Below are 25,747 nucleotides of genomic sequence, written 5' to 3' on the forward strand. Positions count from 1 at the left end.
ACTTTATTATGTGTTTTGTTTTGTTTTCTGAATGTGGCCCTAATACTCTGTCGTAATTATGACTTTATTTGTTTTGTTTTGTTTTTTATACGTGCTAACATTATTAGCCTCATTCTAGTGCTGGTGATGTGATGTCCGCCAAAATGCCAATCACTTTCAGACGTTCGGAGGGAAATGTCTCCACAGTTGTCGAATTGAAAGCCATGAAACTCCATCCAGATGTGTTGTAGCAGCCTACAGATGTGCTCAGACCTGTTTACCCCCAAATCTTCTAATCTTCATCACCCACTGACGTCAACAACAGTTGGACAGTTTTCATTTATGCGACATTATCACAGCATACAGAGATTGAATAAAGCTTCGGATTGATGCTAAACTAGCATGCTAACAGGCTAACGTAGCTACAGTGGTAGTAACTTATTATAACCTATGTTAAACTGTAGGAAAGTTGTAAGTTTGTGCATCATCACCATCATCTTAAATCAGAATTACATTTTAATCAACGCATGAATGAAAAAGTGGTAGCAAAGTGTGCTAAAAGCATGCTAATACAGTACGCTACTGCTAACATCCACTGTAGCCTCTCGATGCAAAACCAACTTTCTTTAAGCTGAATCTGCTCTGTCTCGCTGTAGTTAATTGTCGGTCCTGTCAGTCTGACTGTGGCCGTAACTACTGTTTACAATGGAAAAACATTTATGGAGAGAGAGACACAGAAACACCAGCAACAGCAGTAATTAACGTCAACCATAAAATGTCAACCTGATGTTTTTTTTTGTCGTTGTCTGAGCCGTAAACGTCCACGGTCACAGCACCAGCATGACACCATCGACCACCACAACTGCTTGAAAGTGTGTGAACTCTGTGGCAAAGTTTAAACGGGAAACTTTGTTCTTTCTGGAGAGCAGAGGCTTCCTTCTCACAACTCTTAAATGAATATGACATGTCTATTCACGTATGTTTATTCCTCTTCTAGTGCTTCTTGTTGAAGGTTTTGATGGCTTTCTGTCCACTTCTGGGCGTCTGAGTTGTGACGATGCTGCTGAGTGTCCTCCATGTGTAACAGATCTTACAAAACCATTTTCTGAATAGCCTATGTCTCATTTGATTCGTCTGCTCATGTTTTCTATTTCTATGTCTATTATAGGCCTACTTGATTTTTTTTTCAATGCAGCTCACTCAGGTTCACTTACTCTGTGTTTCTAAAAGTTTCTCATTCTCATTCAATCGTTGTTCTTTATTTTTATTACTTTGTACATTGTAGATTCATAATGGAGACATCAAAACTAAAGGAATTACTTAGTGAGAAAAAAAAGCTAAACAAAGCAGAATATGTTTTATGCTTTAGATTCTGTGAAGTAGCCACCTTTTGTTTTGATGACAGCTTTTTGCAGCCTCTTGACCTTCTGTCATCGGCTTCATGAGGTCGTCACCTGGAGCGGTTTTTGTTTTCCAACAAGGAGTTCCCAGAGGTGCTGAGCACTTGTTGGCTCATCCCAAACCATCTCATAGTTGGGTTTAGGTCAGGTGACAGATAACTCGATATACAGTATGTGCTCTTCTACTTTTAATGTCTTTAATATGAATCTACAATGTAGAGAGTAATAAAAATAAAGATGCACACTCCGTTGCCTCAAAACAAGGACATGAAATTAAATAAACATAAACCATATATAAAAATAAATAAAATTTAAAAAATCATGAAAAAAAAACAGAAAAACTAATCAAGGAGTTCACAAACGTTTCCAGCAGCACTGTAGGCTACATGTATGATGACAGATGATCTAACTTGTCTTCTTCTTGTTTTGTCTCTGCAGCGTCTGATCAGGATGCGGCGGTGAAACTTGACCAGGAGCGAGCTGAGATAGTCGCCAAATATGACAAGGTACATTAACAACAACACAGCAGCAGCAGCAACAATAGTTTCCTTTTCTTTTGTTTTTTTTTCCTCCGTGCGGTCGTCCGCAGCCAGATTCCAGTCACTCACTCATGCTGAGAGTGACTCCACGGTGGTGAAATCCCTCTATAAATCTCTGCCTTATTGCCCGTGAAACACAATAATAACAGCGTGCGGCGAGCGGGCGCAATCTGCTGCTCCAGTGTTTTTAAAGCGTTTTCATTTTGGCGAGGCGGCAGCGGCGGCGGTAGTGATGTCAGCGTGAAGAGCCACATTTCAGATGCAGCGTTGAAAAACTCGTTGAAAATTAAAATGTTAATGAAGCTTCGTGCATTTGAAAAGCAAAGCAGGTGATGACTCAGTGTGTGTGTGTGTGTGTGCACGTCCAGACAAGTGTGTGTTAATTATGCATAAAGGGCAGAGAAGGGAGGATAAAGAGTGTGTGTGTGTGTTCATTCATTCATTCATTCATTCATTCAATAGTGTCGGTGTGATGTCATGGACATGAAGTGGTTTTATTGGCTGAGATCCAGAGGTGACATTTCATTCATCAACAGTGGCAGCAGATCACAGATACATAATATTGATACATGAATGAATATTAAGATGCCTCAGCGTGTGAGTCACACAGGAAGTGCCAGTCACAACACAACCGACGCCGATGATGTAACGGCGATGATGTCATCAGGCTTGTCTCGGCTCGTGTTGTTGTGGACGACTCACTTCGTTGTGTTTTACAACCTGTAGGTGCGGAGGTTTGGACGACGGTGGTTGTTGTTCGGGCAGGAAGGTTCAAATGAGGGACATAATCTCTGATGCATTATGGGAAATGTAGTCTACAAACTACTCTGCTGCGGTGTCTTCATCCTAGGTCCAACTAGCAGTTATTTTCATTAGCAAATCAATCAGTTGATTGGGTTTGTCCTTCTGGGTCAAATTGACCCAATCTGTTCCCTTCCTCCATCCTTCCTTCCTTCTTTCCTTCCTTTCTCCCTTCCATCTTTCCACAATCCTTTTCCTCTTCCTTCCTTCCTTCCTTCCTTCCTTCCTTCCTTCCTTCCTTCCTTCCTTCCTTCCTTCCTTCCTTCCTTCCTCTTTTGATCCAATTGACCTGATCTGTTCCCTCCCTCCATCTTTCTTTCCTTCCTTTTCCCTTCCTTCTTTCCAGAATCCCTTTTCCCCTCTCTTCCTTCTTTCCCTTCTTCCTTACTTCCTTGAACGAATCTGTTCTCTCCCTCCATCTTTCTTTCCTTTCTTTTTCCCTTCCCTATTTCCTTTTTCCCTCCCTTCCTTCCCCTCATCCTTACTTCTTCATTCCTTTTTGACCCAATTGACCCGATCATCCTCCCTCCATCTATCTTCCTTCCTTTTTCCCTTCCTTCTTTCCTCCCATCTTTCCCTTCCTTCCTTCCTTCCTTCCTTCCTTCCTTCCTTCCTTCCTTCCTTCCTTCTTTCCCTTCATCCTTCCTGCCTTCCTTCCTTCCTTTCATCCTTCCTTCCTTGACCCAGGAGGACAGAAAAAATGTGACGTCTAAAGATGATTTTTCTCGACCAAAAGTTTGCATTTACATTTATATTTGGAAAAAGAAACTGGAAATACTGAACCACAGAATTGGCAGCTTAACTGTTTTTTTATTTGAGAAATCAATTTGTTTTCTTAATTGATAATTCTTTCGATCAAATAATCAATTAATTAACCAACAGCAACACTTGTTATTTTGACTTTAAATAATAATTTTCCCTCCTCCTCATTTCTCCTTGTCTCTACCTTCATCAAACATCTGTGCAGAGAACTCAGAAGATAACACTTTATACTTTCCCATTGTGTGTGTATATGTGTGTAGATTGACTGTGTGTGTATATGTGGCTGCTCCCTGAGTGACACGTCTATTTCACAGCTCGACGGTATCAGTCGGACCAGCCCACCACGCTTGGTTTGTAAATTAGTCTTTTTAATTTAGTCCAGCAGGCTGCATAATCAAGCTGCTGCCTCATTAAGAGTGAAGAGACCATGGAGAGGAGAGGAGATGATGGAGGCGTGTGTGTGTGTGTGTATGTGTGTATGAGTGTGTGTGTGAGGTGAAATGAGACACAATCAGAGCTAAATCAGTGTCATTGTCGCTGCTGGAGATGGGTGGAGTTTAATGGAGTCAGTTATTATCACGCTGACCACACACACACAGAGACACAAGCTGTGCACAGAAATGAAGAGTTTTGTTTCCGGATGACACATCCTCCTGGCCTGACTGCTGTCTGTTGTCACGGCGACGACTGATGCTGATGGGTTTTTTTTTGGATGGAGGCCACTGATTGGAGAATATTTGGAGCCGGTACTTAATAACTTTGTGCTTTGGCTGCTGAAGAGATCGGATCAGAGATGATGTCAGTTCAACATCATGCATACTGTAACGCAGTATACTATGCACACTGATGCAGTGCGCAAATTTCAACGGTTAGTGTTGTAACGACTGCAACGATTCCCAATATTTTCTTTTTTTTGGACCGCTATCATCGCCCGTCAACACATCTACCGGCTTGTTTTGTTATTTCAAAAGTTCAAAAGTGTTAATTGTCATTTGTACTGTACAGTGGAAAGGTGAGTTTCCCTGACAATGAAATTCTTACTTTGCCGGCATCCACATCACAAAATAAAACACCAGCAATTATAAAAACTAGGTATAAAAATAAACAATTAAAAGCAACCACTGCAGGAGGAGAAGCGGAAAAACAAAAAAGAAAAGAGAAAAAGCCGGCACTCTGGAGCGGAGCGAGCAATATCTCAACATCTCCTCCAGGGATCACAGTGAAAGTTTGCCCAGACATACAGTACATCAACATCTGCTCTGTGGACTTTCCATCAGCTTTGGTTTGTTCTTTGTGTTTTTTTTGCTAATTAGCGAACACCTGCTGGACAGTGGACATGAATGCTGATGTTTAGCATTCAGCTGAGTGCAGCGGAGCCTCACAGAGCTGCTGGTACTGTTATGTAGCATCAAACATCACAAATGAAATGATAATAAATCAGGTTACAGCTCATATATCTGGGTAACCTGAAGTGTCTCTCTCTCTTTGAGTAGCTGAAGTCGTAAAATCTCCACTGACTTACGGTGTTTTATGTGTCTATTATTCAACCTAGATGTTTTAAATTTAAACTTGGTACCAGGCAACATCTGGCTATGAAATACTGATGCATTCAGGAGCTGCTGGGACGTCCTGTTTTTCATTTTTCTGGACTTTTTTTTCCAATTTTCTTTTCTGGAAATGAAAAAAGCACAGATTTATTAGCATGAACCAGCACCAGTTATGTTAATAATAAAGTGCAGAGAGAAAGCACACATGCGTCCATCACAGACTGGTAGTGGTGGTGGTGACACACAATCACAGACGCCATGACGGAGCGAGCGCTGAGCAGTCGCAGCGCCGCTTTAATTTCCCCCTCCTGAAATTGATTTGAGAGAAATGATAAATGTGTCGGCCGTGATGATGTGAAGCCGTGGACACACACGTGGATAAAACACCGAGGTCTTCTGTGTGTGTGTGTTTGAGTTATTTATTTTGAGTGGTGTGTTTCTGCTGAGGGAGCAGTAGGTGGAGGGAGATGGATTTCAAAAAATACTTTCACCTCAACATCTGGTCGACCCGGTGAAGCGACCTGAGAAACCACAGACTGGATCTGATACCGGGGCGAGGCGAGGATTATTTTTTAAGACACGTTGTTGGATCGTACTGTACAGTACACTGTGTGGACACATCACATCTGGGCGCAGATGTTTTTTTTTGTAACTTTGAAGTTCTCAGACTGTCAGGTGGAGCTGTCGACACATCTGTATATTTCCAACGTGATTTGATGAAGTTTGAAGCTTCGAGTCGAAATGAAAAATAAAAAAAAGGCACATTTTTGTACATTTACAGTGTATGAAAAACAAGCAGACTGTGGAGTCAGGAGCCATTACACACACAAGCTAATGGGAGCTTGGTTAGACACTCATTTATATTGATTTGATATACACTGTTTAAAATATAATTAAATCAAATGGGTTTAATTAGGCTTTTCCTATAAAAATCCATCTAAGTGAAACATCCGGCTCATAAATCCACTCTTCTCTTTTCCTGTTATTATTCCACATTCCTCCTGTTTTTATTTTTGCCTTTCACTGAGAATTGTTTTACACAGTCGAAGAGCGTAATTTTGATTAAAGGACAAAATAAACAAACAGATGCAATTTTCCAGTAATTTGCTTTTGTAGTTAATCAACACAATGAGGCGTAAATTACTGGTTAATTAAGTACTTGTAAGTACTCGGAGTCACAGCAGATAAAACTGTCTGTGACAACACACAGATGAGAAAGGAAAGGCTGCACGATAAGTCATAATCATGTGTGTATATTTATTTATATAAAGAGAATATAGATTTTTATTTACTGTACTAGAGGTGCAGAGGTTTTTAAAGGGATAGTTCAACATTTTGGCAAATTGGCCTATTGCTATAATCCCTATAGTTTTAGGAGTAGGTTCATTACCTGTATTTGTCGGTGCAAGCTATTTTTAGAACGGCGGAGCAGAGCAGCGAGCTGCTCAGAGCTACGCTACAGAGGCTAATGGGATTTCTTGGTTTTCCTCATCAAACTCATCAAATTCACAATCCAACAACTCCAAAACGCTCTGGTGGACAAGTTGTGACCTGCACAGAGTTGTTTTTGAGGCAAATGACAAATGGCAGAGACTGCTTGCTGAAAAACTGTCCCTGAAGGCAACGTGCATCAGCGGTTTTGCATGAATTTACCTCTAAAATGACTCCGTCTCGTAACGTTCTGTTATTATCTCATAGTGTGGTGAATGCTAAGACGATAGCGATTATGGCAATGGGCCAATTTGCCAAAATGTTGAACTATCCCTTTAAGGTGAAAATCCTGTATAGTATGAACACATGGACATGAAACTGTACGTGATATTTATAGGCTACTTTTAGATTAGCATCACTTACTCTTCACATGTTTCTAATTATCTCCGGTGTTAATTGTAAATACATGTCCATAAACCAAAGAGAGAGAAAAAGATGCTTCTTACACGTTCAGGAATCTCCATTTCTCCCACAGCAAAATGACAAACCTGCGTTTCCTTCAGCGTTTGTTTGTTTGTGTTGCTCTCGGTGTCAAAAAAAGTAAATTCAAAGTCATCAGCAACATCTGGCGGCGTGGTGGTCCGTCTCTTTTACAGATGTTGTGACCAGCAGCAGAACTCGTTTTCTACACTCAAACTTTTGTTCATTTCGGTTCGAGCTCTAAATCGACTCAACTTCTTGCCCTCTATTGTCTCACACACACACACTCTCTTTGATATTCTCCCCCTGCTCTCCTCCACATAATCCCCCCCTGACACACACACACACACACACATACACACACACACACACACACACACACACACACCGTCTGGCTGCAGGATTTCTATTTCATCTCTCCGTGATGGTGAATTAACTACTTTTTTCTTTCTTTTTTTTTTTTCCCGGAGACCCAGAGTCAGCCGGTGACACAGGTGCTCACATAATCACACTCTCTTTCACACACATACACACAACACACACATAGAAACACACACACAGACACAGTGTCCTTGTGTTTGGTAAACACACACTCGCGCCAACACACTTTCCCCAAGGGCGTCGCAGGAGTCGCAATCTAGCAGCAGCAGCGCCGTCAAAACACGACTCTGTGCCCCTGAGAGTGGTGGGTGGTCATTTGGAGCGGAGTTCATTTCAGAGCTGAAGCAGCTTCACAACCTGCTGCTGCTTCGTCAGATTCATCAACTTAAAGGGATAGTTCAACATTTTGGCAAATTGGAGTTGTTTTAGAGGTAAATCCATGCAAAACCGCTGATGCGTGTTCACGTCGGGGGCAGTTTTTCAGCAAGCAGTCTCTGTATTTACCTCTAAAACAACTCTGTCTGGTGACATTCTGTTATTATCTCATAGCGTGGTGAATGTGCAGGTCACAACTTGTCCACCAGAGCGTTTTGGAGTTGTTGGATTGTGTATTTGATGAGTTTGATGAGGCAAACCATGAAATCCCATTAGCCTCCGTAGCGTAGCTCTGAGCAGCTCACGGCTCTGCTCCACCGTTTTAAAAATCGCTTGCACAGACAATTACCTACTGCTATGACTACAGCGATTATGGCAATGGGCCAATTTGCCAAAATGTTGAACTATCCCTTAGATTGTTTAGTTAATGAAAAGTCAACTTGGTGATGTCTTCAAATTGCTTTTTTTGTTTGTTGTTTGTTCGACCAACACACACACAAACCAACTCTCAGTCCGCCCTGTTAGAAGAGATTTACAATCCAGAAAAGATGGAAAAATATAATTTTTTATTGTATTTTTCCTTTGTTGATTATCACATGAATAAAAAATTTGGAGAAATACAAATGATTACTGCACAATTCAGAAGCTGCAACTAATGCGTTTGATGATTAATCTGCTTACTTTTATCCCAGTCATTAGTTCTGTCTGTAAAATGTCACAAAAAAGTGAAAATGCCCTTTTCCTAATTCTTCAATGATGCATTGGTTCATTAAGTCCCAGAAAAACACAGTTTACAGTCACAAGTAAAGTTTGTTTGTTAGATTTTAACTTTCAGCAGAATTTCTTTCAATCTTTTTGTCTGTTACTAGTTTCTGTGCTGATTTACAGTCACTTATATGAGATTTTTGTTGTTTTTTTATTGTCAGTGCACACAAACAAGCTTCACTGTGAATCTACAATCAAGTGCAAAATGCAAATTGATTGAAACTTTGATTTGACTCTTGATGTTCAGCAGTTTTAATGTTATTGTTGTGTTGTGTGTCTTCTGCAGGGTAAAGAGGCGGTTGTGGAGCCGTGGGAGGACACCAACTTCCACCTGTACAAAGTCATCGACCGCTTCGGCTTCGTCCAGTAAGAACTCACATAATCACAAACACACGCAGCTTCACGTCACAGCCCGTTTATCATTATTATTATTATTATTATTATCATCATTATTATTATAAAGTAAATGAAAAGTCTCCAAAGTAAACCTCCAGTATGAGGCGAAGCACCACGCTGCAGAGGAAGAGGGAGAAAATGAGAGGCTGCTGCTGAGAGGCAAGGCAAGGCAAGGCAAGGCAATTTTATTTGTATAGCCCGTTTTTACAAACAGTTTGTCTCAAAGGGCTTTACATGGCATCGTAACAACATCCTCTGTCCTTAGACCCTCACATCGACTGAGGAAAAACTCCATGGAAACCCTTTTAACAGGGAAAAACAGGAGAAACCTCAGGGTGAGCAACAGAGGAGGGATCCCTCACCCAGGACGGACAGACGTGCAATAGATGTTGTTACAGACAAGAAAACAGTTTACAGTTTGTCACAGAATGTGCGGAATATGGAAATGTTAGCAGGGGTTGATGAAGGCAGTCTCTAGTGAGGGGGGGGGGGGGGGGCAGGGAGAGCCGGTCAGCTCGATGGGAGGACTGGGTGGTAGACTGGTCCATGGGAAGGGAGGGGAGGCCGGTCTAACGGCAGGGGAAGGGGTGGGAGGGGGGCGATGTAGGCGGCGGCTGGTGCAGAGAGATGGAGACTGTGTTTGTGGCTTCGGAGGCTGTGAGGCTCTTTAACAAAACGCCGTGTTGGAGGGTTATATATAGGCTGGCACATGCAGGCAGGAAACAGGCCGGTTAGCCACAATCACAGGCATCAGTGTTAGGACAGAGTGGTACGAGCCAGACCAGACCAGACCAGACCAGAGGCGGTGGAGGAGCGAGGGATGGATGATGAGACGATGGTGGAAGACGAGGAGGAGCAGAAAGAAAAGAAAAACCTCAGGGTTACATGATTGTTTCAGACAGGGACAGAAGTATCCTAAGGTGAAGGTCAGTGGCTGCGGGCGGTAACTGAGGAGGAGGAGGAGGAGGAGGAGGAGGAGGAGGAGGAGGAGGAGGAGGAGGAGGAGGAGGAGGAGCAGCAGTGATCTCCATGTGATACAGGAAGAGGAGACGTGAACTTTACAGATGTTTTCACACTCGCTTCAGATATGTATGAAAATCAGAGCCAAGACTGAGTTTACACAGATGTTCAGAGCTGGACCACAGATGTAAACAGATGTTAAAGACGACCTATTATGGCCATTTTCACACTGACACCAGTCTTTCTAGGAAGTGAGATGGATAGGATGGAAGGAAATGACTTATTCTTGAATCTCTGTAGAGCTGTATTTGATCCTCTGCTGATTTTTGCCCTTATTTCACTTGATCAAACGTAAATTAATGTGTAATTTTAATATGATGATGTTGTTACTGGATGTTAATCTGTCTCTCTCTGTTAAAATAACCTTACCATAAAAACTATAGACCGTCCATTTCTCTGTGGGGGAGCAAACTTACTGTACAAAATCAGCAGGGCATCAGATACTTATTTTCCTCACTGGCGACACAAAAAGCTTCAGGACACACATTCAGAGAGGGTAAACTCAAAAAGTGTGATAGGTTTCCTTTAAACAATAATAGAAACATTATGGAGATATGGTAGGCTTTATTTTGAGATGTTTTCTTGTGGTTTTTTAATAGTGTGCAAATTGAAAATGTGCATTAAAACCCACAGACTGTCAGAAGAGGTGGCAGTAACTGACCTCCTCATTAACTCTAGGGTAATCCATATATGGGCAAAGACTCACTCACTCAGCTGTCACTCAAACGTGGCCACGCCCCCAATTAGACATAACTTTAAAGGGACAACGAGGAGTTTTGGAAAAGCGAAGCGTTTTCACACTACATTTATGAGCCTCCGCGCGCACCGTAAAATTATTTTGACCGGCGCAAGACGGACTCATGTTTTCATTCATCAAGAATTAAAGTCAGAGGTTCAAAGAGGTTCACATACCGTCGTAGTTCCGACCATAAACGGCGATTCAGCTGCGTTATTCTCATGACTCGTTGCGAAACCGAAAGTAAAAAACGCTGGTCGGCTCGACCAGCATCTCCGCCACCACTAATAATAACAAAATAACGATAGAGACAGAACGATATATTTATCGAAAATGGGCCCATTAACAAGTGTGGGTAGCGGAGATTCATCCACATTAACGTGAGACTTTTTTATAACCGAATAGAAACTCCTCGTTGTCCCTTTAACTAAGCCATATACTGCGTTCACTACAACTTGGAAGTAACTGAGAAGTTGGAACTCGAACTTGGAGGTTAACTCGGAGGAGAAAAACAAAACATGGATGCCCGAAATAAGTTTGGCTGATTGTGGAAAAGCTGTGCTAGCAGCTTTTTTCAAAACAGATGAAGTTGCATGAAAACACTGAGAAACAACTTGTTTCGTTGCTGTCACTGATGTCAAGACGGAAAATCGTAGCTCTGAGATGATGATACTGTCCGAGTTTGACGCCGTTTGATTGAGTCAGAAATGGCTTCTCCCAAGCTGCGAATTGTTTTAAATAAAGTTGTCGTTAATAGGAGTCTGTGAGCATTTACCCGACCTCTAGTGGTCATTTGAGGAACTGGCGCTTCAGTTTTGGCTTCATTCATTACAGTAATTCCCCTGAATCTGAATCTTTATTTTTACTACTGGAAACTTCTGTGAGTTACATCCAGAAAGATTTAGATTTTTCCTTTTTTTTTTTTTTTTTTTGTAATAATCCTTAAAAAGTGAAAGATATACAACATAAAAACATGAACTGTCACTCTCCGGCTGTATTTTGGGCCTTAATTGTTGTCATGCAGGGAAGCTTTTCAGACGCCCTTGTTAAAACTCTGTTTATCCTCTGTTTGCTGTTTATTGTGCTAAACGGCAGGTAGCATTCAGAGCCGCCGACCAGGAGATGAAACCTGAATATTCATCAACTCCTGTCTCTCAAGGGGAGGGGAGGGGAGGGGAGGGGAGGGGAGGGAGGGGGAGGCAGAGACTTTGAAAACGCAGGATAAACAAGAGCAGAAAAATTGAGGAGTGTCTAATCTGTTATTTCCTGTTTGTGTGGCTGCTTGGCATGTTTGATGATGTTCCCTCTTTGTGATAACGGTCGGGGGAGTGAGACGAGCGCTGACCCGGATATCACTCACTCACTCACTCACTCAGTCGCTCCGCCACTCACAATTTTTTTTTTTTTTTTTTCTTTGGAAGAGGAATCTGACTTTGAACATTGTGTCGAGCATGAAACCCGACAAACTGTCAGAGCGGCTGCAGCGCGGCGATGTTTTCCATCCTGACAGGCTTGTTTACGAGCAGGCGGAGTTCGACTAAACTGTGATTCATGTATGACAGAAGAGACACAAGCAAAGACGTCAAAATAAATAAATAAGTAAAGAAACAAACAAACAAACTGGAGCTTCAGAGATAAGTCCAACACTTCTCATCTCTCTCTCTCTTCTCTTTCCTCCTCCCATCAGTGAGAATGAACTTCCATCCTACGACTCGGTGGAGGAGAAGGTGAGTGACGTGACCTCTCTTTCACTTCTGCACCTCCAACAATATTGTGATATTTTGCTTTACCTTGATACACAGTATGATATTCTTAAGGCGTAATGAATGCATCATTTAACTCTTTGATGCATTGTAAATGGTTTCTGTAGGACAATTTAGCAATTTGCATGAAAAAAGCAGTTACATTCGACCTTTAGACATTTACATACTGTAAATGCACATTCTCCCATTCATATTGCACATCATTGCACATACTTTATAATTTAAAGTGTAAATATTTGATTATAAAAAGCTTCTATTGAGCTTTTCGTCCCGCAGAACCAGATTTACTGTATCTATCTTATTAGTTTTAGTCTTATTGTGTTTATAGTTATGAATAAAAGACCAAAAGAAAGTATGATTTGCATGTGAAAACCTAAAAATAGTGTAAGACAGCCACAAAAAAGTGAATCATTGGACCAATTCATCCACCTCCATCTTGAATATAAACTCCAGATACAGAGCTTTCACTTCAATATCACACAAATATCCTCTTGTGTTGATTGTGACTCTTTTTAAAAAGCAAATAGTTTCAGGAACTAACTACATATTTATCGAAAACTGACCTATTAACATCAGGAACATTTAAATCCTCTTTTTGGGATATAAAATATGTGGAAATGTTTAAATTAGAAAGTAAAAGTCCACCAGACAGGACTCAACGTCCCACCAGACTTCTGTGTTTTTACTTTAATTTAACTTTTATTAGAGCATCTTCATCAATCGACCTTGATCACGTACACACACACACACACATACACACACACACACAGGAAGTTATTAAAACGTGTCACTTCTGTTTTCCATCGCAGCAAAAACACACGGAGGTGGAGCGAACCACCAAGTGGCTGAAGATGATGAAGAGCTGGGACAAGTACAAGAACAGTGAGAAGGTGAACGTCTTCATTTGTCTCGTCCTCCTCCATCTGTTCCTCTCTCTCTTCTCTTTCTCTCTCTCTCTCTCTCAGTGGATAAAAATAGTCCCATTGAACAATAATGAGTCTCAGCAGCTTCACTCGGAGCCATAAAATGTTTATTTTGGGGACTGATTCCAGCTCATGTGACGATTTTTCACTAGATTCATCGTTTAATTAAGAAAAATTTGTCTCTTATCATTTACCACCACGAGCCAAGATGGCGTCTTCAGAGGACTTTGTTTTGTTTTGTCTGATCGACCCAAAAATATTCAGTTTATTATCATGTGACAAAGAAAACGCATCAAATCCTCATGGTTAAAAACAATAGATTACAATAGAAACAAAAAATAAGGAGCAAGTATTATAGTAGATTCAAGCTCCAAAGTCGGTATGCAACAAAAAAATAAACAAATTAAGACATAAAAGTCAGTAAATAAGTGTGACATCATCAAATAGAAAATGTACTCTTAATCAGAACAGTGAGTTTGAGCTAAAGTCTTGTAATCTGATTTCCCTTTGGAGTATTTTTGCTTTTCCAATAACCAACAGAGAATCATTTTCTAATCCGTCCTGCTCAGTTTGTAGTTTATACTGTAGAAAAACTAAAATCGATGCTGCTTTAAAATAATTTACTCAGGGACACGACGACGACGAGTGAGTTAAAACCAAGGGGGTGGATCGGACTACACGCAGGCATAGCTCACAGTCGGCCATATTGGAACGGGCAACTTGCTCTGACTCTGGCTGCAGTTACAGTGCAGTAGACAGGTGATCCAGTCATCTTCACTAAAAAAAACTATTCCTAACCCTGTGAAAAATAAATCAGTATGTAGCTATTACTTTAACTATTTGCATAATGTCACTATAATGTTACTTTTACAAAAAAAAAGTGTATGATTAAAATTATCCGTGATTCTAAGTATGCTGCATCATAACTGCATAGACGTCCATAAAAAAATCAAACCTTTTGAAATTGGACAAAAACTGAACAAGTTCTGGTCATTATAGCAGAATTATGCACCATAGGCTTAAAGGGATAGTTCACCCAAAATTCAAATTTCTCATTATCTACTCACCCTCATGTCGACTAAGGGCTGGGAGAGGTTTCAGAGTCCTCCGTGCCTTCTCTGAGTTACAGCGGGGCTCTGTGCAGCACTGCATGTTCATATGACAGTTGCGAACGGAGCTCACTTTTCTTCGTCCAAAAAGACACACCAAAAAAACAGCTTCCGCTACAAACAAGCTTAAAATATAGACTTATTTATTTTTTTTCGGAACAATTTCTCATGTTGGGGCTTCAATACAAGAGGGACATTACAGATGAGCACTATGGAGGTATTTGGATGTTTTTTGGTGCGTCTTTTTGGACGAAGAAAAGTGAGCCCCGTTCGCAACCGTCATATGGACATGCAGTGCTACGCCGAGCCCCGCTGTAACTCAGAGAAGGCACGGAGGACTCTGAAACTTCTCCCAGCCCTTAGTCCACATGAGGGTAAGTAGATAATGAGTGAAATTTGAATTTTGGGTGAACTATCCATTTAATGCTCTGAGGGAGAGAGTTGTCCCGTCCCACGATGGCCATTGGGCAGCAGCGGCGGGTGAGTCATCTAGGCTTCTTATATACTGTATATCTATGGTTAAAACATCTCTGATGATGTCGTTGTATCAGATCGGTCTGACACACAGAGGTCACATCTGTGTGACTCTGCTGCAGCCGTCCTGTCACTCACAGCTGTGGACCAGTGTCTCTCTCCCTCCCTCCCTCCCTCCCTCTCTCCCTCTCTCCCCTACAAGGACACTGAGAGCTGGTCAGGTATCAGTTATCGTTGCCTTCATTAGAGCCTCTGCAGGTCCAGGTCCCAGGGTTGATGCTGCTGCTGCTGCTGCCTGGAGGCTTCACTGTGTCCTTCATTTGTATGTGTGGTTTCAGCAGGGATTTAGTGCGTGTGTGCGTGTGTGTGTGTGTGTGTGTGTGTGCGTGTGTGCGTGTGTGTGTGTGTGTGTGTGCGCTGGTGCTTTGAAATGTGAAATACACTCATGGTTTTTGCAGTGAGAGCACAGCCGGACTCTGCTGCTTTGTTTCAAAGAAATGTTTACGGCGAGTTACATCCAAGGACACAGAGGAGCTGTTACCACCCCTCCTCCTCCTCCTCCTCCTCCTCCTCTTCTTCCTCCTCCATCACATCACTCTCCATCTCCTCCTCCTCTTCCTCCTCCCTCTTCCTCCTCCTCTTCTTCTTCTGTGTCTTTCTTCTTTAAAGCTTGGGGGATTTTCTATCTCTTCTCCTCTTTGTCAGTCGGTCGGCGGTGAGCTTTCAGCTCAGCGAGGAAACGGGTCACGCTTGATGTGTCTCTTATTTTGTTTCCTCACTTGCCAGCTGCTGAGAACATTTAGCCCGCAGTAGGAAAGTACGACAGAGAGAGAGAGAGAGAGAGAGGAGCAGATGTAAAGCAGTGATCAGCTTTTTCTTTTTCTCTTTTCCCTCCCTCCCTCCCTCCCTCTTTGCACCACACATGACGACTTTGGCTCGGTGGTTGTAGTATTTAGAGGATCTGTAATAATAACACCGCGCTGCATCTTAAAGCTCAGAGTTGTGACACGGTGTTGGAGGGAGGGGATGTGGTGTCTTTGAGGTGACCCCACACACACACACACACACACACACATGAGTAAGACTAAAGCTCTGCCTGGTCACAGCTGAAGGTGGAAACTGCAGAAACGACCGTGTTTACAAAAAAAAGCTGCTGAAATCAGGAAGTCAGGATGTAGAAATAACTTTTATATAGGTGCATAATCACAGAAGATATCTCTCCTCTGTCCCTAAACACCACTATTTTCCCACATCTTTAAAAAAAAAGAAGAAAATAAATTCTTGGATTTTTCAACAGGACGAAGTTTGAGACACTGAGGATCAATCAGTCACAATGATCGGCTTTCTAGAAGTTCACAGACAGCTGTTAAAGAAGGAGAGAGAAAGAGGCTTGAAGGCGTTAACACCTCTGTTGTGCTGTGTTGCCGTGACAACAGGCTGCAGTCTCAGTAACAGAAAGCAGCATGTTACCTATTTACTTCAGTGAAGTAACAAAAAAGAAAAAACATCAAAAGAACTTCCTCCTCTTTTTATTTGGCAACAGAAACTACAAATTCAAGGACGTTCAGTCTTTAGTTTCTCCAGAAACGTTCGACTTTCTCCAGTTCACCAACTTTCAAGGACGTGTTGTAAATGTGCAGAGCACTTTGTTTTTGGTCAAAGCTGCAGAGACGACAGAGTTTCATCTAAGGAGGATTCAGTTTGCACACATTTAATTCAATAAGATGTTATTTGCAAATTAAAATATCTATTATGGACTTTTTTTGTTGTATTTGAGAATTAAAGCAGAACTGAAAATGATATATTGATAGGGTTAGGTTAGGTTAGATTTTTATGAAAATTAGCCTTTTTTTTCTTCTAACTCTTCGCATTTCTAAATCTCCAGGTGAAACTTTATTTAAAGGGACAACAAGGAGTTTTGGAAAGCAAACTGTTTTCACACTACATTTCCCATGAGCCTCTGCGTGCACGGTGAAATTCTTGGACCGGCGCAAGACGGATGAAAGCAAAAACATTTGCCAAAATGTTTTCATTCATCAAGAATGAAAGTCGGAGGTTGGAAGACGATCAGATACCGTTGTCCGACCGTAAACGGCAATTTGGCAGCGTCCGGGAAACTGAATGCTGACCACTAAATAATAATAACAAAATAACCATGAAGACAAAACGATATATTTATCGAAAATTGACCCATTAACAAGTGGGTAATGTAGATTCATCCACATTAATATGAGACTTTTTTAGTCCCTTTAAGTGTCATTTTCATTCTGACATTGTTTTGGATAAATGAGGATAAACAAGTAGAAATGAGTTCAGATCTGTTAGAATAACAAGCTGTATATGTGTGTGTGTCAACTGTACATGCAAAGTCAGGTTTAGACTGCACAGATTCACTGTATGTAAATGTTGACACACACACACACATGTTCAAATATACACACACACGAGAGACACACACACACACACATAATCAAAGGATGATTAGCCTAACAGATGCTCTCATTGACTCGCTCATCAGAGTCTAATTACGAGGCTGTTGCACCAGAAACAAGTGAATCCCAAGTGTGGTGGTGGTGGGAGGCTGATGGGGTGTGTGTGTGTGTGTGTGTGTGTGTGTGTGTGTGGGTGGGCTCTGGACACACACACACAACCAGAAATGTCATTAATTCTGAGAGGACACACACACTGACAGGCAGACGAGCTGATTTATGACTCGTCCTCACGTCTCTTTGAACCTTTAACTCTCTGCTTCAGGGACATTGTAGATATACAAATATCAACCAATTGATATATTGATAAATAGTTAAAGTTAATCAAAGATTTAATAAAAAATCAGTTTAAAATGTCGTCTTTTTGTCTGATCAACATTATAAAACCTAAAAATATTCAGTCTGCACTGCAGCAAAGAAAAGTTTAACATCTCTGCATCCAACCAACAAATCTTGACATTTTTCTAATGATTTCTTAACAATTTGATATTTCATGTTTATTTAATGATCAATTATCAATCAGTTTATCTGTTTATCGACTTGTTCATCCACTTTTTTACAAAGTCTTCTAGCTATGGTCATGAAATTATCTTCACTTATTGACTTTTTATTATCATTTGTGATAAATTGATCAGTGAAGAGTTGTTATCTCTGCTCATATTGATCATATTGGATCCTTCACCCATCTTTAAATCTTGTTGTTGTAGCAGTAATTCATATTTCATGTGATGTCTGAACATCTGGCCAGAGGAGGATCAGAGCTATAACTCCTGATCAATTGGCAGAACAATGGATGATCAGACTCTGGGATTATGGGATGGATTTATGTCGTGTCACAAAATCCTGATGAGCCGTCAGACAACAGCTGTCCCCAGATGTGATATTACAGACTGAAGTGAATCAGTGGAGTCGAAGAGTTATTTGCACAAAGTCAAAGTTTTCCTCTCTTGTTTTCTCTCCTTGGGCCCTTTTTAAACCTGAGGACACGTTGTTTCATCTTATCTGAATAAACTTTATTGGAAATGTCAGCAGACAAAGGTGGACGACCTCCAACACCTCCCAGAGAGACACTTGAGTTTTATTCTTAGCACCAACACTCTCTGTATTTTTAGAAAAAGTCGCAGAGGAGCCGAGTTTAGCTTCAGGGATGGACCGTCCTTTTTATTCATGTGTCGTCGTCGTCGTCCACACCCCTCCACTGAACTGAACCTGTACAACACACACACACACAATCAAACACACACTTACAACCGCAGCACCTCTCTTATCTGCTGCATGTGTAACTGTTCTGGCTGGTCGAGCTTTAACGGCTGTATAGACAGAGAGTTTGCTGCTTTGCTGTTTCTGCACTTTGGGTTTTAGGGACTTAATCTTCCTCCGCCGGAGTCCCACTGATTTTCCGTCTCTTTGTGGACGACGCTGAATTACTCCGTAGCACCGTTCTGCATGCATAGCACTCTCTCTCTCTCTCTTTCTCTCTCTGTCCACAACCTCTCCTGGAGCTGGTCCAGCCAGATGGTCACGGTTCACCTTCCAAAGCCCTTTTTTTGCTCAGAGAGACAGAGGAGCGTTCACTTCATTAATGCAAAACACTGTTTGTAACTCCTCTGACACCTCCGACACGCTGAGGTCACCTTCAGCTGAACACCACTCAAAGAAAAGTCTCATTTCATTCATTAAATTAATTCATTCACTGTTAGAAATCCCACCTATAAGATATGTTTTTAGAAATGATGTTGGAAAAAAAGTGTACATTTTCTAGTGCTGTGATCTGCAGCGTTGTTTTTTGCCTTGACAGAAAGAAAAAAAAGTGACATACAACTCCTTAACAGAGGTATGAACAAACAACGACAAAAAATAGGCTACTGTTTCATATTTAGGAGTAAAAACAATAACTCCACCCTGAACAATAAATTAATATTCAACTATATCCATTTGTCATTGACCAATGAAGTATATGCAATTAGATAAAGGTCACATAAACAAATGCCAACAAAAAGAAAAACATAATTCTGGACAAATATACACCTCCAAACAACAATTTAAATAAAACATATGTTAGAAAAGCATGGGAATATACAGTAGGCAATAGCATGAGACCAAATGGATAATGTCTCAAGTTTTGCACCATTAACTTCGGCTGTAGAATTTTCCAACATAATATCATAAAACAATACAGCGTTGTTTTAAATTGTTGGGACAAATGTATTTTCCCAGCTTTTATTCTGAAAATGTTCATTTATCCCCTGATTTAAACCAAATTCATGTCCCCCCAAAAAAATCATTATTTAATGTATTTTCTCTTCCTGTTTGATGACTCATCCTGCACTAATGGGCGGTCCTAACTTTGCCATCCAATTCAAATCAGTTCCTCTGAAAGTTTTGCATCCCTCCCTCAAACTATTTTAACTCCTGCTAGTCACCATAGCAACCTCAGTGCAGGACCAGGTAGCACAGGCTCCAAAATGCAGCAGCGTGTGGCGAGTTAGAGATGTTATCTTCAGCATCGGAATGAATAATCAGTAAGAGCTGGTGGCATTTTTTTATCTTTTCCTTCTTCTACGTACTTAAGTAAAAAAAACAAACAGAAACAATGCACTCCTTCCTCTTCTTTCACTTACCACACAGATTAGAAAAGGTTAGCGATAGCAAAACTTACATAAAGTTCGTTTGATTTTTTCAAAAAAAAAAGGAAGAAAGAAGAGTAAACTGTGACCTGTTGACCTCCAGAGTCCAAGATGGTGCCTTCAAAGGTTTTGTTTTGTCTCCACAGATTCAATAACTGTCAAACACTGAATGTTTTTTTTTTTTTTTTTTTTTTTTTTTTTTTACTTGAACAGTGAAACATGATCATGGCTCTCATCTCCTCCAGCTTCACCTGGTGAGGTGTGTTTGATCTGCTGTGTCTGACTCTGTGGTCAGGTTTAAAAAGCCGCGGCTGAGGCTCCTCCACCTGATGTTTAATGAAAAGGCCCTGATGTCGAAGCCTGTTGGACTTTGATGTGAAGCTGGGAGCTTTTTTTCTCCAACAACAATGACCTCCTGTCGCTCTGCTTCCTTCCAGCTGGTCCGGAGGATCTACAAGGGAATCCCCCTGCAGCTCCGAGGGGAGGTGTGGTGTCTGCTGCTCGACGTTCCCAAAATAAAGGAGGAGAAGAAAGATTTCTACGAGGTAACACACTCGTCTCTTTTACAGCCCGTTTATAAACTCCCCTCCTCTCCGTTGTTACGGCTCAAGCCTCATAAAGATTCATAAGCGCAGCCTCGTCGGCTTTATTTGATTTTCATGTTGTGGAGGCTTAATTGTGAAGAAGAAGTTTGCAGGAAAAAACTTTTTGGATCTCGTTAGAGAGCAAACAAAGTGTGAAATGTCAGGTGTTAGAGAGGCGACTCCCCCCGAAGCTGCAGCCGTGATAATCACGCATCTTATGTTGTGAGGAGTGGGAAATTGAATTTGGCAAATTAAAAAAAACTGAGCAACAAAACTCTTCATGTTCAGCTCTTTAAAAAAAGTTTTTATCATCAGAGCTCATGAAAAAATGCAGGATTTTTACAATATTCTGTCATTTTAAATTTCATTACAACTTTTCAACTCAATAAAATGTTTAATTTTAGCTCAAGCAGTCGCCACATAAACTGTTTTTTATAGATTGTTCCAGACCTGATCAGTTCTTATTAGATATTTTCCAATTTATAGCAGCAAAAACTTGTTTTAAGTCTTTATTTGTCATGTTTAGTTATATTCTCACTCTGTTTATAATTTGCAGACAAGAATATGAAAACTGTATTCTTTATTCTGACCTTTTATTCTCTGTTTTCTCCGTCCTTGACAGAAATTAAAAGCCCGAGCCAGAGGAGTGTCTCCTGACATCCGGCAGATCGACCTGGACGTGAACCGGACCTACAGGGACCACATCATGTTCATGCACCGCTACGATGTCAAGTGTGTACCTGCACAACATAACACAACAGTAAACAAGATACTGTAATCTGCCCTCTTTAAAGCACAATGTGATAATAACACTCAACAGAAACAGCTCAGGCTCGTTGTGACATAACAACAGAACTGTTTTAAAGTGATACGCCAACACTTTTTGCCTCACTCCCATGAGTCCATGACAAGCAGATAGACACCATCCTTTCGACTGTGTGTGCAGTAACAAGGGAGATAGAGCCGTATCGCCCGTAATTAGCTTAGCTCAAATGCTGGAAGTGTATGGGTAGTGTTAGCCTGCCTCCTACCCGAGCCGAAATCAGCAGTCAGAAGCTGATTTCATTTTAGCTCTTAACTCTGTAAATATATCGATTTATCAACATTTCAAACATTTTTAGGCGAGAAAGTAGCCGTTTAGATCAGCAGTGTGTCTTTAATTTGTCTAAATACCAGCTGTTTACAATTTTGTTCGGACGAATTCGGCGCTACTCAAGCTAGCCGTTGTGACAAACGCACTTCCGGTTACTTTCACAAAATAAAACACCTGTTGCCCTTTACATACAGAAGTGCTTTTACTTTGAAATAGGAAGGTAACCTACCCTCGATGTAGCTAGCTTGAACCAAAATAAACCATCTTTGCTTGAACCCTCCGCTTTGACCGATCTCGTCCCGTTACCGGCATTTGACCGCTCAAGATGCCTTACTGGAGAGTTTTGTCAGCTCTGAGACGAAGATCGGCCCGCCGGTTTCCGTTTAGAGTTGCTGAAGAGTGTCTCTGATGACTTTAGGTGGAGGCAGGCTAACACTACCCATACACTTCCAGCGTTTGAGCTAAGCTAATTACGGCAGATACGGGCTCCATCTCCCTTGTTACTGCACGCACAGTCGAAAGGATGGTGTCTATCTGCTTGTCATGGACTCGGGAGTGAGGCAAGACACGTAAAAAAAAAATGTTGGCGTATCCCTTTAAACATCACTGCCGCTGCATTTAGTTCAAATGTTTCTACATTTCATCCTGAATCGGCAGCAAAAACATGAATGAGGAACAAACAGATCATCAGCTGTTAAGTGTGAACATCATGCACACAGGAAGCTGCAGGAGAGACCTGAGTGTTGCCGGGCAGAATTCGTCACACTGACACTGACTGACAACAGGGGAAGGAGTCGGTTCCTGTTCGTTTTATTCTAGAAAACAAAAACATATACATGCATCACTATATTTATTTTATGTAGCAGATCGATTTTCTCTCTGAAGCTGAAGAATCTCTGCTCGCACCACAGGAGGCGGAGAAACTGTAGATAACACCTTTGAAAGTATTTTCACACTTTATGTAACTTTATACCATCAGAATAGAACAAGATGTTTTATGGTTTATTATTTAACTGCACATGAAAACAAAAGTCTGAATCGTGAGCGGCCGCCGGTCGGAGGTGAAACTCTCAGGTAGCTCTGCAGTCTGGAGCTTTTCCACTGTGGAAGTGAGAGGAGTCGTTTCCTCTTTCTGAGCTTTGACGTCCTGCGTTTTTCAGCCACAGAGACTCGGCTCTGACTCTGTTACACCTGATCTAACACTTTCTCACACACGTACGCCCCCTTCCTGTAGGAGCTCAGTCCTGCACGTGAGGATTTTCAATGCATCGTGCTCATTGACATGTTTTCTCTTGTGACGTGCAGCCGCTCGGCCGCAGCTCAGTCTTAAACTGGAAGTCGAAGTCGTAGTCGAACACAGAACCGAAACCGTTGTGTGACGATCTATCTGGGCTCTGGGCTGTGGAGCGGTTGGTTGTCGGTGTTTTAATTGTGGTGTTTGTGTGTTTGTTGTTCTCAGGCAGCAGGCTCTCTTCCACGTCCTCACGGCCTACTCCATGTACAACACGGTGAGTCAGCCGCTGTCTGCACACAGCTGCACAGCTTTTTCTGAGCACTTTTATCCTTTTTGTTCCCTGAGCTTCTCTATTTTATTTCCCGACCTGCTGCTGCTTTAAGCTCTGGATGCATTTTAACAAAGATGAGGACACAAGTGATCTCTATAAACTTAAACGTTTCCAACTAAATTTGAGATATCTACAACGTCATTTTGACTAGTCAAAACTTAATTTAAGATATCTGAAAAGGGACATATAGATATATTTAATTGAGGTGAATTAAAGATATCTTGAACTGGAATTATGACTATTTAGAATCAAATTGTAGATATCTCAAACTGGAATGAACAGTTACAGATATCCATAATTCACATAGCAGATATCTGCAACTGAATTGTAGATATCTGTAATGACAAACCCCATACATATTAATGGCAAAAGTGACGTCATTTGTCCTAGGAAGAATGCAGTTGTGGATATCTGAAATGTTCTTTTTGACGAGGCAAAACTGAATTACAGATATCTGCAACACATATCCAGTCTGGCATTTAAATGTTAAAATGGCTTGCCATAATCTTCAGCATCAGAATGAATAATCAATAAGAGCTGGTGGCATTTTTTACATGAAACATTTAACATATTGCAGAAATATAACAATATGACCAACAGCATAAATACATAATAAAGATAAAATTGTGTTTTTGTATGTGTGTGTTGACTGTGTGTCTGCAGGAGGTGGGCTACTGTCAGGGCATGAGTCAGATCACAGCTCTGCTGCTCATCTACATGAACGAAGAAGACGCCTTCTGGGCTCTGGTCAAACTGCTGTCGGGGCAGAGGCACGCCATGCACGGTAACACACACACACAGACACACACACACACACACACACACACACACACACACACACACACACACACACACACACACACACACAGCTGACTTTAAAGGCATATAGATTGTATTTCCCTCCTCAGGCTCCATTAGCGCCTGGATCAGATTCTGGTAACAACTCAAGTGGAAAAGCAGAGATCTGAGTTTCTCTCATCTGAACATCCACAGTATTTAGATTTGCAGAGTTCCCTGTGGGGAGAGTGTGTTTTGTCAACGGGCTCTCAGAGTTTTTTCCTGTTTGCACTTTAAACTGTTGAGAGGTGCAGACGGACACTGATAAATATCACCGATGCATCAAAACAAGCTGCTTGTTTAATAAATAACTTATTACATTAGAAAAGCTGCTGTTTGTGGAATAAAGTTGTAGCTACGATCTTATCAGAACCACACACACACACACACACACACACACAGTGAGTGGACACAGTTTGTCCTCAGGCTGTTTGAGCTGCTGCCGTCATGAAGCTCAGCTGCACCAACACTCACACTGACCCTCCTTCACGTCTCTGTTGACGCTGTCGGCCAAATGAATCTAAGAGAACAAGATGGTGAAGGAGCTGCAGAGTTTAAGATCCAGTCCAGTCCAATCCTGTCCAGTCCGGTCTAGTCAAGTCAAGTCCGGTCTAGTCCGGTCTAGTCCAGTCCAGTCCAGTCCAGTCTAGTCAAGTCAAGTCCGGTCCAATCCAGTCCGGTCTAGTCAAGTCCAGTCTAGCCCAGTCTAGTTTGGTCCGGTCTAGTCCAGTCCAGTCCAGTCCAGTCCAGTCTAGTCCATTTAAGTACAATCCAGTCCAGTCCAGTCCAGTCCAGTCCAGTCCAGTCCAGTCCAGTCTAGTCCATTTAAGTACAATCCAGTCCAGTCCAGTCCAGTCCGGTCCAGTCCAGTCCAGTCCAGTCTAGTCCATTTAAGTACAATCCAGTCCAGTCCAGTCCAGTCCGGTCCGGTCCAGTCCAGTCCAGTCCAGTCCAGTCCAGTCCAGTCCAGTCCAGTCCAGTCCAGTCCAGTCCGGTCCAGTCCAGTCCAGTCCAGTCTAGTCCATTTAAGTACAATCCAGTCCAGTCCAGTCCAGTCCAGTCCAGTCCGGTCTAGTCCGGTCCAGTCCAGTCCAGTCTAGTTCAGTCTAGGCCATTTAAGTACAATCCAGTCCAGTCCAGTCCAGTCCGGTCTAGTCAAGTCCAGTCTAGCCCAGTCTAGTTTGGTCCGGTCTAGTCCAGTCCAGTCCAGTCCAGTCCAGTCTAGCCCAGTCTAGTTTGGTCCGGTCTAGTCCAGTCTAGTCCAGTCTAGTCCAGTCCAGTCTAGTTCAGTCTAGGCCATTTAAGTACAATCCAGTCCAGTCTAGCCCAGTCTAGTTTGGTCCGGTCTAGTCCAGTCCAGTCCAGTCTAGTACAATCCAGTCCAGTCCAGTCCAGTCCGGTCTAGTCCAGTCTAGTCCATTTAAGTACAATCCAGTCCAGTCCAGTCCAGTCCGGTCCAGTCCAGTCCAGTCCAGTCTGGTTGACCTCTTGTCCTGTCTCTGTCTCTGCAGGGTTCTTCGTCCCCGGTTTCCCGAAGCTGATGCGTTTCCAGGAGCATCACGACCGCATCCTGAAGAAGATGATGCCCAAACTGAAGCAACACCTGGTCAGACACAACAACACAACACAACAACAACACGCACAACTAGAAATAAGACTTCACAACACACG

General features: G+C 41.9%; 1 protein-coding gene across 2 annotated transcripts in view; it reads left to right on the forward strand.

The window, feature by feature from the left end:
- Positions 1-25,747, forward strand: part of usp6nl (USP6 N-terminal like) — an 89,131-nt gene that overhangs the window by 55,120 nt on the left and 8,264 nt on the right. For both annotated transcript variants that reach the window (XM_083999814.1, XM_083999813.1), the window contains 9 exons: positions 1,818-1,885; positions 8,747-8,826; positions 12,300-12,339; positions 13,185-13,265; positions 20,435-20,542; positions 21,204-21,313; positions 23,134-23,182; positions 23,903-24,023; positions 25,588-25,682. In XM_083999814.1, the coding sequence (XP_083855940.1) occupies positions 1,818-1,885; positions 8,747-8,826; positions 12,300-12,339; positions 13,185-13,265; positions 20,435-20,542; positions 21,204-21,313; positions 23,134-23,182; positions 23,903-24,023; positions 25,588-25,682 (752 nt within the window). The remainder of the gene's footprint in view (positions 1-1,817; positions 1,886-8,746; positions 8,827-12,299; positions 12,340-13,184; positions 13,266-20,434; positions 20,543-21,203; positions 21,314-23,133; positions 23,183-23,902; positions 24,024-25,587; positions 25,683-25,747) is intronic.

This window comes from Trachurus trachurus, assembly GCF_905171665.1.
Source record: "Trachurus trachurus genome assembly, chromosome: 23".
NCBI classification, from domain to species: domain Eukaryota; kingdom Metazoa; phylum Chordata; class Actinopteri; order Carangiformes; family Carangidae; genus Trachurus; species Trachurus trachurus.